This window comes from Erpetoichthys calabaricus, chromosome 2 (assembly GCF_900747795.2).
Source record: "Erpetoichthys calabaricus chromosome 2, fErpCal1.3, whole genome shotgun sequence".
Classification (NCBI taxonomy): Eukaryota; Metazoa; Chordata; class Cladistia; order Polypteriformes; family Polypteridae; genus Erpetoichthys; species Erpetoichthys calabaricus.
In genome coordinates, this window is record NC_041395.2 from 324,858,186 (window position 1) to 324,873,028 (window position 14,843).

General features: G+C 38.2%; 1 protein-coding gene across 1 annotated transcript in view; it reads left to right on the forward strand.

The window, feature by feature from the left end:
• Positions 1 to 14,843, forward strand: part of shtn1 (shootin 1) — a 278,814-nt gene that overhangs the window by 245,961 nt on the left and 18,010 nt on the right. The window contains exon 14 of the mRNA XM_028796007.2: positions 2,486 to 2,536. Within this exon, the coding sequence (XP_028651840.1) occupies positions 2,486 to 2,536 (51 nt within the window). The remainder of the gene's footprint in view (positions 1 to 2,485; positions 2,537 to 14,843) is intronic.

The window sequence follows — 14,843 nt, forward strand, 5'->3', positions numbered from 1 at the left end:
TAATAAATTGCAAAGAAATAATCACTGGAAAGAGCCAAGAAATTAAAGAATGAACCTACTGTATGATGGGGCTGATTATCAATAAAAGCTAATAAACCGCAATCTTCAGTCTTCATCCGTACAAGTAAAACAGAAATGCCAGAAAGTAAAATTAGCCCTGGTGTAACTGATGTAAAATTCAAGAGAGAAATGTCAGTTTTAAGGTGCAATTGGAGCCTTAACATTGACAGACACCCATAGATTGGTCTAGGAGGAGAAGTCCTGACAGTAGGAAGCTACGCAATTTAATGGTTTTTAACTGAGTCCATAAAAATCCTTTGTAATTGTTGGCCTTTTGCCATTGGAATCCAAGCATCCCAAATGGATTCTAGCCAGTGTAAATGGTGAAGGTTTAAAAGTTTGTTTTTTTTTATATTTCACCAATTTCTTTCTTTTTGAAGATATTTGCAGATGTAACTCTAGCCTAACATGTGTTTTCTGAGCTTTTTAAGTGCCACAAAAAATGAAAACTTGAATTGCATTGATGGGTTCTTTAGATAATAAGCCTCTCTAAAACACATTTACAAGCATCTAGTCTAAACTATACCACTGTGAAAAATACAGAATTCTCTGAGTAATTCAACATCAAGCATAAAAAATTTGTTTTTCCAAAGAAAAAATGTACCTTAACAAAATGCACATAAGTCTATGTCTGAAACTTTATTGCTTTCTCCTCTTTGGCAGCACATTCTCGTTTGTTTTCGCCACATTATTCATAAATGAAATCCATTTTTGTCTTCAATTAGATTTCAATCACATTTCCTGTACTTAGTAGCTTGCACTTGTATGGCATTAACTGGCCTCTTGCTCATTTTACTGAAGAAAAATCAAAATATTACTGTATTAACCTAGAAAATGTGTGATCAAGACATTGGAATGCAGACTAAATTCATCCACGTCAATGCTCAGGAAAGCAAGTTATATCATCCTTGCTGACTCAGCAATAGAAATGATTCACTCTGTTCCAATATCTTAATGATGGATCATTCTCAATGCTGGTGACTTCAAACAAGGAATCAAGTGTCTATTAGGCATGTTCCACTCATGGACACTACAAGCTGGAGCTGCTATCCAAATATTAATAAATTTATCTATAAACCTGTGGTATAATCTGACCAGGTCAGACCTTATTTTGCTGCCACCTACAAGCCTGTCATTAACAGCAACAGCTCTCAGTTATCCAAACCTGAATTTTTTCAGAATTTTTTATGTGTATTTTATTTATTTATTCGTTTATTTAATAAATATATGTGATCTGTAAAATTTAAGTTTCCCTATGGAAACAAATAAAGTATTATCTATCTATCTATCTATCTATCTATCTATCTATCTATCTATCTATCTATCTATCTATCTATCTATCTATCTATCTATCAGCCTTTTCTGTATTCAAAGATAGTGAGACCTCTGAAGAAGCAGACTGTGAAATATGTTATTAATCAAGCAAAAAAATCATTATGTACTAGTTATCTGTCTTTAATAAATTTGGTTTGGTCTTGTAATATTACAGAGGGAAGCACTTTATGTATTCTCCTAGATAAAACTTTCACTTTTATCTTGACATCATTAAGCAGGAAAGAAGTTGGTCTATATGGTGCACTTCATAGCAAGTCCACTGGAATACCACCTGGGCTTCAGCTTTCCCATTTTGCAATAAGTTTATAGCATCTTGAATTTCAGAGAGTTTCAGAACTGAAACTGAAACTGCACAGTGTAACGAACTATGGTGTTTTTATTTTGTCCATACAATCATTGGTTCTGAAGCTCAAGTAAATTCAATTGTAAAACAAAATCAAATTAAAAGTAATATCTGTCATATCTAGCTTAAGGACGGCAACAAAAAAAAGACACACCACATATTTAGAAAATGCAAGTTTTAAGCATGTCAGTTCTAGTTAAGTACTACTCATATGGTCGCACACTGTTTGAAAAATCTCACTGGCTACTATCATTTCAGTCTTACTGTTATGGCCACTGAAAGATGATCTGCTTCCTGTGTTGTACAAACATGGTTCTTCAAAATACTGCATGACCTACTTGTAAGCTAATTTAACAGTCCATGCTTCTAACAGAGATTTTCTAATTGGCTTAATTAACACTTTGTTTTACAGGTATAGCTAAGAACGTTCTGTTACATAACTATGTGAAACTGATATTCTATGCAAATTAGTATGAATTTAAAAATTCACATTAACTTTCTAGGATTGGCACTTACACACTTGTTTTAAGTGTTGGTCTCAAGTATTCAATGAGTATACTGTGTCTTTAAGTAGTTCCTCCTTCATAGAATTTAAGAAAAGGTTGTATGGGGAGTATGTATGCATTTTAATCTCAAAATCTCCTTGTGTTTCTTGACCAGTTGCATTTAAGCTCTAATGACTGTTTTCTCTGACTTGGCTCAATCTATTCAAGATTTTTTATTTGTCTGTGTGCTTTTCATCTTCAGGCAGAACAGAAGCATTCAGATAGTGCTGTGAATGAGCTCAAAGGAATCTTGGTAAGTTTCATTTTGCCTTATTTTTCAAGGAGTAAAATCCTGTTCGCTGTTTTTTTTTGTTGTTTTGCTACTTTCTGGTATCCTCTCTATTATCCACACTTGTGTTTCAATATGCCATCACTAAACACTTTTGGTGGAAATGAAAAAACAGTATCACCTAAGAGCTGGTATTTCAGATAGAAATGCACTGCATTAAGAATTAAACCTACCACTTTCCGTATAAAATATAAGGGTAGCACAGAGCATAGTTTTACAGTGCTTGAACCCTAGTTTGATTATCAGCCAGGACTAAAATTAACCCCATTAGGTATCCATGGACTAAGACATCTTAGTCCCCTTACCCCCAACCCTGTTTGGTAAAACAACACAAAAGTCAGGGAAAATAAAGTAATAATATGGGGGGAAACATCATGCAAATAACAGTGATATCACAAATGAACCAAAACATGTCTAACCTTACAAAAATAGAACATTTTTCATTTTGCGAACTACAATATATATGTCACACAATTTCAAGACATTCAAAGGTGGTGGGGAGAGAATGACAAATAAATATAATAACTAATTTAAGGAAATTGGGCAGGAAGGCCAGAGATTCTCACGCTTTTTTCTTCCACGCCCTTTGTAATGTGGAGATCATTAATGTTGTAAACATATTGGCACAAAATGGTGAAAAAGAAAATTAAAGGCTTCAAAACATGCAGGTCAGACCAGGAACTCACTGAGTCAGTCTCACAAAATAGGCCACACCTCAGGTATCCAGACCCCAAAACACTACTGACATTCTTTTAAAGCTAAACATTTACAAAATGTATCAAAAGTGCCCTTCCAGGGATAGGAAACCATATACCCCCCTGACTTAATTTACAAGACAAATAAAGAATCTTTATAAGTAAATGATTTATTTATATTAAACAAAAGATGAGCCGAAATAGCAAAGCAGGGAAAATTTCATTCAAAAATATCAATAAATAAAGCAAAATGGGTTTGCTTAAAATGGAAACCCAAGGCAAACAAATCTAGTCTATAAACAAATAGCACAATCCAATAACCAGTAGCAAAGAGCCACAAAAAACAGAAAATCCAATAATACAACAACACTTTACTTCACAAACTTAAGCACTGATCTGGATGGTCTGACTCTGCCTCAAATAAATATTCAATGGGTGGTCCCCTAGTGGATTGGCATGGTGCTCCCAATATTCTGTTTCAAGGGGACTAAGCATAACATTAACACATTAACACAAAAATAAACAAATGCAATCAATAATTAAACAAAATAATATTCAAAACATAACACAATACCAATAACAATATATATAAAATTACAAGAATACAACAAAAATATTCAATGGGTGGTCACCTAATGCAGTGGTCCCCAACCTTTTTGACAGCAAGGACCACTTTATTAGATGCAAATTTTACCACGGACCGGTTGGGGGAGGTGTCAGGTTTATACACAATTTACATAACATTTCTATTATTATTAAGTTATTAAGCAGTTCACATACGTTTGCAACCCAAGATTTTTCTTCTTTTTTTGCATATAACAAAGACATGTGATTTGCATTTGCCATTCCAACAGATTGCACATCACAAACATTAACACTGCTATCTTTTTTCGTGTCTGCCGTTTCTATAGGAGGGTGACAATGAGTTAAATTCCAATGGATGTTTTTCAAATGTTGACAAGCAATAAGCAAAAGGAATCACTGAAAACCACAGAAAACAAAAACGGCAAAAAAAAAACAGTATGAGGAAAATTCGAAGAAAAAGATTTTTTTTACAATGTTCCTGTTTGGGGATTGTTGTGCAAACATGCACATCTGAGCTGCGACCACAGATCTAACTGCTCTGTGGATGATTCGTTCAAGCATTTCAAGGTCACTTCGTTGTAATGAAAGCATCTGCTGAATGTACTTCGTAGTAACGCGATTTCTATAGACTCGTGTCATATGGGGAAACTGTCGGGACCATAAAAATACTTTGTTGTAATACTCTTTCACCTCAGTCTCTCTCCTCTCTCTGTGCCGCTGCAAAGCCCTGCCCGCCAAGCGTTCTGAAAAGTCTGAGTGAGTCTCCGTTGCCGGCAGTTCTCTCGCGGACCGGGGGTTGGGGACCCCTGCCCTAGTGGATTGCCATGGTGCCCCCAATATTCTATTTCAAGGGGACTAAGCATAACATTAACACATTAACACAAAAATAAACAAATGCAATCAATAATTAAACAAAATAATACTCAAAACATAACACAATACCAAAAAAATATATATAAAATTACAAGAATACAACAAAAATATTCAATTGAAGTAAACTTAACTTGAGCTAGGAACAAAAGCCTGGCTAAACCATAATAATAAATGGTGCCCCTCTAACCCCCTTCCCCATACATTACTTCTTTTAACAACTGTGTGAATCAAAATTTATGAAATACAAGTAGCTTAGCAGTCCCGCTTCTATTAGTTATTTCTCCAATTAGAGTGTCATTTTTTTTTTTATTCTTCAAGAATCATTCAATCAAATGACCTTTAATGTCTTGTGTCAGGTCATCAAAGCATTGCATGAATGTTACACAGAAAGTGGAATTTTTTTCCAGGTTAGCAAGCAAACTTGCTATTGTGCACAATTTTTACTCATTGCAACAGCAGCTTGATGAACAAGGATCTGGGTAGTTGTGTGAAGCTTTCTGCATTTGTTTTTTAAGCAAGCCAATTGTGCTTGATAAGAAACTTTCCTTTCTTTAGTTGCTGTCTCCTGCTGGCTATATAACTTACTGTCCTTATGATGAAAAAATTAGATTTTTTTGTTTTTTCCATATGTGATACCTTGTTTTAAGCTGCCATGGGCAAGGAATTTCAACCACAAAACACACAGCAGATAAGGGCTCACCTTCTATAAGTGAACTTTGATTACTGAGTATACATAAAAGGATTGTTGAGAGAATGAGCGAGGCCATGTATTTGAAAGAAATAAATATATATAATGAACGTAATACCACTATCTACAAGCTAGCAGAATAAAACTGTTAACCTGACAAGGTGCTACTGGAGCACTTTGTGTCATTACATCCGCCACTTCACGCACTTTTAAAGAAGAGTCGAGCTGCTTCAGACATCCACTAGCATTTCCCTCACAACCCCTACTTTGAGAAGTTAAACTGCAAGTTGCAGATGTCTTTATTGATTTTTTAAAGGAAGAGACTATGGTTTTTTATTTTTATTTTGAAAGAAGTCATGATTCTTTTAATGTCATAACCACATGCTGTCCCCTCGACTTTGTTATGCATATGGGCTTAACCTCCTTAAGTGTTGCATTTTATTCCAAAAAACATGTAAAAAGCATTGCATTTTTTTTAACATGAAAAATTACATTTTTATTTAACCTCAAAAGTATAATAATGATAAAAATAATGATAGTAATGATGATTAACAATAATAATATGAAATGAACAATAATAACAGTAATAATAATACTACTAATAATGCCAAAACAATATATAATCTCAAAATGAGTCTTGGGCGGCATGGTGGCGCAGTGGTAGCGTTGCTGCCTCGCAGTTGGGAGACCCGGGTTCGCTTCCCGGGTCCACCCTGCGTGGAGTTTGCATGTTCTCCCCGTGTCTGCGTGGGTTTCCTCCGGGCGCTCCGGTTTCCTCCCACAGTCCAAAGACATGCTGGTTAGGTGGATTGGCGATTCTAAATTAGCCCTAGTGTGTGCTTGGTGTGTGGGTGTGTTTGTGTGTGTCCTGCAGTGGGTTGGCACCCTGCCCGGGATTGGTTCCCTGCCTTGTGCCCTGTGTTGGCTGGGATTGGCTCCAGCAGACCCCCGTGACCCTGTGTTCGGATTCAGCGGGTTCATAAATGGATGGATGGATGGAAAATGAGTCTTTTGTGTGGTATTTCTTAAAACACGGTGAAAGACACAATACAACATCATGGTCAGGACAATAATTGCGTGTTTCTTTTCGAGCTTTCTTTCTAGATTTATCCGTTTTTGAACAGCACACTGCATAGCTGCGAGTTGGATTCTGTTTTTTTCAGTTGGAGGTATATAATCAAGCTTCTAGAACATCTCGCTGTAATTTAGCCCTGCCAAAGTCCTCAGGCATGCCATGACGGTTGGGACGCACTGTTCCATATGCGTCAGTCTTTCTTTGCAGCAAGATGTCGAATAGCTCTGGTGAAGTATAAAAATTGTCAGTGGTTACACGGTAAACTTGATCCAGCAGAGCCTCTATTAAAGTCAGCACCGATGACGTAACAACGGAGTACTGATTGTATTTCGGATCTAACATTGACCCTTTCAATGTGCAGAGAACCAAATTTCAATTGTATTCTGTTTTAGATTCATAAAACCCGTAAAACTTTATGCCAAATGTTGCTGTTTTTGATACAAGGTACTGTATCCATTACAGTCTGCCCTTATAAGCCATGAGAATTTCATCGATGCTGACATCACAGTCCGAAATGTTGCTGCTATGGCCTGGAATATCTCCTAAATTTTCTTCAGTTTGGCTGCTGGAATGGTATTTTCATCAATGTCTTTATTGTTGGTAAAGTGCAGATATTCCGTAATTAGTGAAAACCTGCAGTCAGACTTAACTTCTCCAAAGAATGGTAGCACTAACAGCACTTTTACAGCCTGAGTGATTCTCAGTTTTAACGCTTATGCAAGGCACTTCTGTACAGTTGCCCGAGTGACACTCGAGACTAATGCTTTTAGCACGGTTTTTGCAGCCCGAGTAACACTTGGCTCTAATGCTTAAGGAGGTTAAAACCCAGCAAACCCATAAATTAATACAGCCAGTTGCCCATCTGGTTGGCTACTATATGGCATTTGATTCTTTCTCATGTGCTGAAATTGTTATCCTGCCATAGCGCAAAGCTTTACTTTCATATTTTATCTTTCATCTGTTCCTGCTAGAATACAGTTCTCTTCTCATTAAACCTTTTCCTAAAAAGGGAAGTGCTGCCGTCCCCACAGATACTAGTATCTATTGATTATTTAAGCTATAATCATTATGCACTTCTTATTTTTTTATTCCAACAGTTTATTATGTATAGCTTAATTCCATAGTGAGAACTATCCCAAGGCAATTTACAACCACTTTACAACTGTTCCCATATTTCTACAATGTGTAATATTTTTTTAAGTCCCATCAGTTTCAGACATCTTAACCATCAGTCCTCACAACCTGCTTTGTAGTTTAGTTTCTTATTTTGTATCAGAATGGATTCTGACTTTGATCCCATGGAGATCTATCCTGTAAAGTGATTTTACATATGTCTTGCGGTGATTACCTGAATTTAAAAACTCTTGTCGCAAAAAGTACAAATCTATGCATTCTTCCCCTTTCCATAATTTAATTCTAGTTGTGCTTTGTAAGCTTTGCATACATGGATACATAATTTCTTACTTTTCCCCGTCGGTTCTGATATTCTATAGATCTTAGTAATAATACCATTCAGTCTTGTTTCTTATTCAGTTCTCATTCTATAAAATGTGGCTGCATAAAAATGTTCTTGCAGTGATCCTCAGAGCAAAGAGCTTGAATGCCAAGACAAGAGAGTGAAGATTCAAACCCGAAGATATAATGCTGAAAAATGAAAAGCAAATGTAACTGCTGCTGCTCCGCATAATGCCACTCTGATAATTTCATTGTTTCGTTCCAAAACCTGGCCTTTCTTGGCTTCTCCCACATCTATGACAAAGAAATATAAAACAATGGCATTTAAAACATTGCCTGACACCCAGTAAATTATTTTAAAGCACATTATTAAACTGTTTTATTACTGATGCTGGCATTTACTCACATTTCATTCTCTCTGGAATTGCCTCAAGAGCATTATTAGCCAGCAGAGTTGCTAAACGTAATGAATACAAAACAAGTGTCTGTCTGCTGTTAAGTGTGGGTACTCAGCTTATACAAGTCAACTTTTAATGGAAATCTATCATCTAGTGGACAATTGACATCTCTCTGGCCACTGTGCCTCTTAGTTCAGCTTTGTTTTAAATGAACAATAACATAACTCTTAGCTTTTGAACAACATCCTATTTTCCTTTTTTTTGTATAAGAACTTTCCAGTAAATGCACACTCAACGCAGAGGAATAATATATTAGCAAAGAGGTAAGCACAAAAAAATACATTTGGCAAACACATCTGAATCACATATTTTTGTGTAAAGTCTATTATTGTTACTTATTTTTAGGATAAAGTCCTAAGTTGTAATTGTCTGAGAGAAAAAGAATAATAATTAGATATTTGCAGGCAGGGGACTCTTTACAAAGTTAAAATGCATTGCGTTCATCATTTTTGATCATTCAGCATTTTTTTTTTTGTTTTTTTATACATGACTTTTAAAATTGATTTGTACATTGTATTTTAATGTATAATTTTAGTAGTTTGAAAAATAGTAAAAAGATTTTTTTTGCTGATTTATCTGTTTAATTAACTTTCAGGCTTTATTATATCCAGTGTTTATTGAAACTGACAGACACATTGTGTTTTTAGAGGTGCAGGTATTACTCTGTTAATTAAGTGTAACATGCATTGTCATGATTTAGCTAAATTTTATTTTTGGATCCGAATATAGATATATAGTACCTTTAAAAAGTTTTCAACCCTTGGACGTTTTCATATTTTATTGTTATACAACACTGAACGTCAGTGAATTTAATTTGGCTTTTTTGACACTTATCTGCAAAAAGAGACTTCTTAATGTCAAAATGAAAACATGTCTCTGCAAAGTGGTCTAAATTATTTATGAATATAACACATGAAATAATCTATTGCGTAAGTCTTCACCACCTCCAAATCATGACAGCCTTGAGTCTGTATGCTCAGGTCTCTCTGTCTAGTAGTTTTGTACATACGCCATTTTCTCTACTCTTCTGTATATTTCTGCCCAAGCTCTGTCAGGCTGCATGGGGATCTTGAGTGAGCAGCCTTTTTCAAGTCCAGCCACAGATTCTCAATTAGACTTAGATCTGGACTCCGACTTGGCCATTAACATTATTGTTACTAAGCTATTCTCGTGTACCTTTGGATTTATGCATGGGTTTGCTGTCTTGCTGGAAAACAGATCATCTTCCAAAGTACAGGTTTCTTCCCCCAGGTATTTTGCTGCATTCATTTTCCCTTTGCCCTCACAAGCCTTCCAGGGCCTTCTGCAGAGAAGCCCCTTTCCCTTTAATTGGCACAAGTGTCCTTTTCTCCTGTTAGAAACTGAGTAAAAGTGCATGCCTCCTTTTCATTATAAGAAACAGAGAAAAGGCAACGATAAGCAACATGCTTTGTTGAAACTAGATAGATTTTCATGTACTATATCATACACAAATAAAATATGGTCTGTGATAATTATAGCTATTTAAAAAAAAGTATACATATTGGTGTGCTGGTTATATTGCTTTATATTGCATCATGACATCTTTTTAAACAAACTGCACATATTCATTCTGATTGTAGCACCAGTTTTTTTTAGTTGCTGCATTACGGTTTTCAACCACTTCCAAAGATTTATAAAACAGTTGTTTTTCACAGGGCACAATAATTTTTCACCTACCAGTTCAAATGCATTGTGAAAAGAGTTTTCTTCGAGTGCGAGTTTGACAGCGTGGTCCTGGGTGTGGGTAAACATTCTGCCTTACCTCCCCAGTAATAAAGTTGGAAAAAGTAACACATCTTAGCAGTGGAAGGTGTAGCGTTGTCACTGTGACAACGTTTTTAAGTCTGACACTAGGAACAAGCTGTTGGATTGTCAGTAAAATATTCGCTGGACAGTCATTGATAGAAAGAGTGCCAGGAACATAAGGCAAAATGATGTATTTTTATTTTAGTTAAAGTATAAGTAAAATTATAGACTTTTAGATTGCAATTGGACATTTTTTAACCTTTACTGTATTGCTATCTTTATAGCTTCCTAATTTGTATTGTGGTGTGATAACAGCAAGCACACACCTCTACCAGGGAGCAAAAGCAGGTCCTAAAAGTTGCCCTGTCCTCCTTCTAGAACATCAAAAAAAATCAAGTCTTCACTGCCAATTGTACTAGACTAAAATATTGTCATTTTAGAGCTACTGATTGCCTGACAAGACTTCCATACAATCAGTCCTCAACATTCACTCATTTAACTTTCATGACTTCAAGTTAGAGATGGGAGGATTGATACTTCCAAACCTGACCTTTTCAATTTAAACATCGATGTTCACATTACAAGTATTGATATTACACATTTTCAGTAATATGAAATGTTATTAGAAATTATTTTTAAAAAACATTTGATGGTGAGAACATGAGTCAATTAAACGTGTCATACATACTGTGTAAAACAGGAGCTGCTTTTCCTTCTGCGTTTTTCATTGCCCTGCATTCACACTGGAAGTGCTGCAGTCCAACAGCCAAAGCAGTGGAGCTGTGTATGTGAGGAAATGGCAGAACGAAATCGAAGCATCCAAGCACTGTTTGAATTTGTTTTACCCCACTGAGATAACGATAATGATGCAAAATGTGATACTTGTCAGAAGACCGAATGTTATTGCAGCAACACCACAAACCTAGTAAAAAACATAAAAGTCAGTCACGTTGCCGAACATGCAGAATTACAACGGGAGGCAATCAGAAGAGTGCACAGACACTCACGCTGCAGTCTACTGTTAAAGAAGCCTTTCATAAAGACAGGCAGTACCCAGGTAACATTAGTATTATAATCTGATGTAAGGTTGTTGTATTTGTTTGAATAGAAAATAATCAATGTCTGTTTTTAGGGAAGAGTATATTATTACTTTTATAGCTTCATGAATGGAAATACTTAGAAAACATTTTCAAACTTAATATATTTGTTATGTCTATTTTGTAAAAAAATATACATATTACTTGATGTTATCTTTAATTTCCTTTCCCTATCATTATATCCAAGTGTCACTTGGGCTGTAAAAACAGTGCTAAAAGCAGGTGTCCCGAGCATTACCCTTACCTTAAGGTCTTCTCACCTTAAGCCGTGCCTAATAATAATGGCGTCTCGTAACAAAAATGTTTTTCAGCATTCCAAGTGTTACATGTTCTTAACAGATACGACCATTGATGTTAAAGAGCCTCTCATCAGCAGTGATGACAATGTGAATCTGTCTTCAGTCAGTGAAACTGAAAGTGAGTCAGATGGATCCAAAAGTGATGCTCACTCGGTATTTGCATCATTATGCTTTTTACACTTCTGACTGTTATTGGACTTCTGTGCTCGTCACGGATTGTCCATAACGAACACCATGTTCAAGCATAGGGGTGTTCATATGTGCACTTGGCACCAGGACACCCTAGGCCTCAGTTCGATGATCGACTTTGTGGTCGTGTCGTCGGACTTGCGGCCACATGTCTTGGACACTCGGGTGAAGAGAGGGGCGGAGCTGTCAACTGATCACCACCTGGTGGTGAGTTGGCTTCGATGGTGGGGGAGGATGCCGGTCAGGCGTGGTAGGCCCAAACGTGTTGTGAGGGTCTGCTGGGAACGTCTGGCAGAGCCCCCTGTCAGAAGTAACTTCAACTCCCACCTCCGGCAGAACTTCGACCACATCCCGAGGGAGGTGGGGGACATTGAGTCCGAATGGGCCATGTTCCGTGCCTCTATTGTTGAGGCAGCTGACCGGAGCTGTGGCCGTAAGGTGGTCGGTGCCTGTCGTGGCGGCAATCCCCGAACCCGGTCTGTCGTGGTGAAAAAGGAGCTGAGCCGCAAGGCGAAGCTCTCAATTTACCAGTCGATCTATGTTCCTACCCTCACCTATGGTCATGAGCTATGGGTAGTGACCGAAAGAACGAGATCGCGAATACAAGCGGCTGAAATGAGTTTCCTCCGCAGGGTGTCTGGGCTTTCCCTTAAAGATAGGGTGAGAAGCTCAGTCATCCGGGAGGGGCTCAGAGTAGAGCCGCTGCTCCTCCGCATCGAGAGGAGTCAGATGAGGTGGCTCGGGCATCTGATCAGGATGCCTCCTGGACGCCTCCCTGGTGAGGTGTTCCGGGCACGTCCAACCGGGAGGAGGCCCCGGGGAAGACCCAGGACACGCTGGAGGGACTATGTCTCTCGACTGGCCTGGGAACGCCTTGGGATTCTCCCGGAAGAGCTAGAAGAAGTGGCCGGGGAGAGGGAAGTCTGGGCATCTCTGCTCAAGCTGCTGCCCCCGCGACCCGACCTCGGATAAGCGGGAGACAATGGATGGATGGATGGACTTCTGACTGAGTACTTTTAGTGTTTTGCACATTTTACAGTAAAAAATAAAAATGTAATTTTTTGACCCAAAAAATGCAATGCTTTTTATATTTTTTTTTCAAAGGAAAAAATGTAACGCTAATGCTTGTTGTTGTTCCACACATCGTTTGCAAAAACTTAATGTGTTTAATAATTTCTGTTAATAAACAAGCAAAGAAGTATGATCTTTGCTGCTATATGTAATATTCTACTAATGCAAAGTTTTTAACTTTTTGATGTCCACACATACTGTAAGTTTTTACAGAAGATTATTCATTCGTGCAAGATAACTGGCTGCATTAGTATTGGTATCAATATGGGTATCAGCAGTACTGGCCTCAGTATCAGCTGGTATCGGATCGAAAAGAAAATCAGCAGTATCGTCCATCACTACTTCAAGCAGTGTGATTTTATTTGTAATCTCTTTTTTTCGTTGCAATGGCAACCTTGAACATCTGCAGTAGAGAAAAAAATTGAGGCATAATGTTTTCAAGTTTGGGGAGCACTGAGTTTCCTGCATCCGCTTCGCCAGTCTTTTTCGCACAGCCATTGTAAATTAAAGAGTTCCCTGTGCATATTTTCATTGTTTTGCTTAAAATATCAAGCTTTGTGTAGTACAATTATGAGCCCAAAGTGCAGTTCAAGTCCTTCAGGCTCAAAGCTCATGCAAGCAAAGTTAATGATGCAGCTTAGTGAAAAAATAAAAGTGTTAGATAAACTTAATGCCAGAATGTTGAATTTGGTTCTAACAAATTGACCAGCTGGCTAGAGACATCAATGTGACCGATGCCATTATTGATCACAGCGTCAAGGTTAAACATATTATTCATATCTGCTACGCTCCTACACGCGACCCTTAATGACACAGTGCTGACATTTTATTTCAAGTCGGTGAATCTTTCTCCATCCACCGCCCATGAAGGACAGAGTGTCAGAGGGGATGCTGAGACCTCGCCATTCTCAGCATCTACGTTTTTTTTTTCTTTTTTTTGAGATGTTAGCACAAAAGGTCACATCATTCAAGTAAAAGGCAAACTTTTTTTTTTGCGTATTACCAATTGCATTTTATTTAATGCATTTTATGGGTTATTTAATGGTTCCTGTGTTATGATGAATGCATGTTATCAAACACTGTTTTATTGTAAAGAATTCTGTGCAGAAACATGTATTTTGAACAATCTCTAGCAAAAGCTTACAGTTTTTGGTGCTCCCGGAAACCTAACCCCCTGTTTCCCATAGGTTCAGTGTTTTAACATTCGTGCTTTTTCGTGTTTCACGTCATTTTCTTGGAGTGTGTGGGGAACAGCCTGGACACAGACAGGCATACATCGTTTCAAGCACCACAACACGTTTATTTACAACGACTATATACAAAGATGACACACACAACCCACTTCAGCCCAAAGTCCAGGCCTTTTTTCACAATGCCTTTTCCTCAGGTCCACCTCCACTCCTCTCCTCTGAGCTCTGTCCTTCTCCTGCTCCCGACTCCAGTCATCGAATGGAGGGAGGCGGCCCCTCTTAAGCTCACCCGGACGTGCTCCAGGTGCCTCCCAATTAGCTTCTGCCAGTCCTTCCTGGTGTGGCGTAAGTACCGGCTGCGCACCCGGAAGCACTCCGTGTGTCCCTGGTCTTCTTCCCCCCAGCACTTCCGGGTGTGGCGGAAGTGCTGTGGGCCAGGGCTCCACAGGCATTGGGGCGCCCCCTGGCGGTGACCACGGGCCCCTATAGGGTTGAGCTTCTAAGCTCTGTTCCTGTGGTCCCCAAAGCCTCCAGGGCGGTCGCCCGCTCATGATCTGGAGGAGGCGTAAGCCCTGCTCCGGTCCTCTTGGGCATCCTGGCTGGGTACCACCCCCAGCCGCTTGCCACAAGTCTAACCCTACAAAAGCTGAAAATTAACTGTATTTCATAACATGTTTTATCTGTTTTAGCTATTGGCGTCTTGCACTATGTCGTTTGTGGTGAATAGCACACTGGTAACAAGTTAGTACCAATCTGTTGAATCCAGATCACTGCACCAATGAGATGATTTCATTTTGACAGGACTGTTGCTTGACTACCATGAGCACGG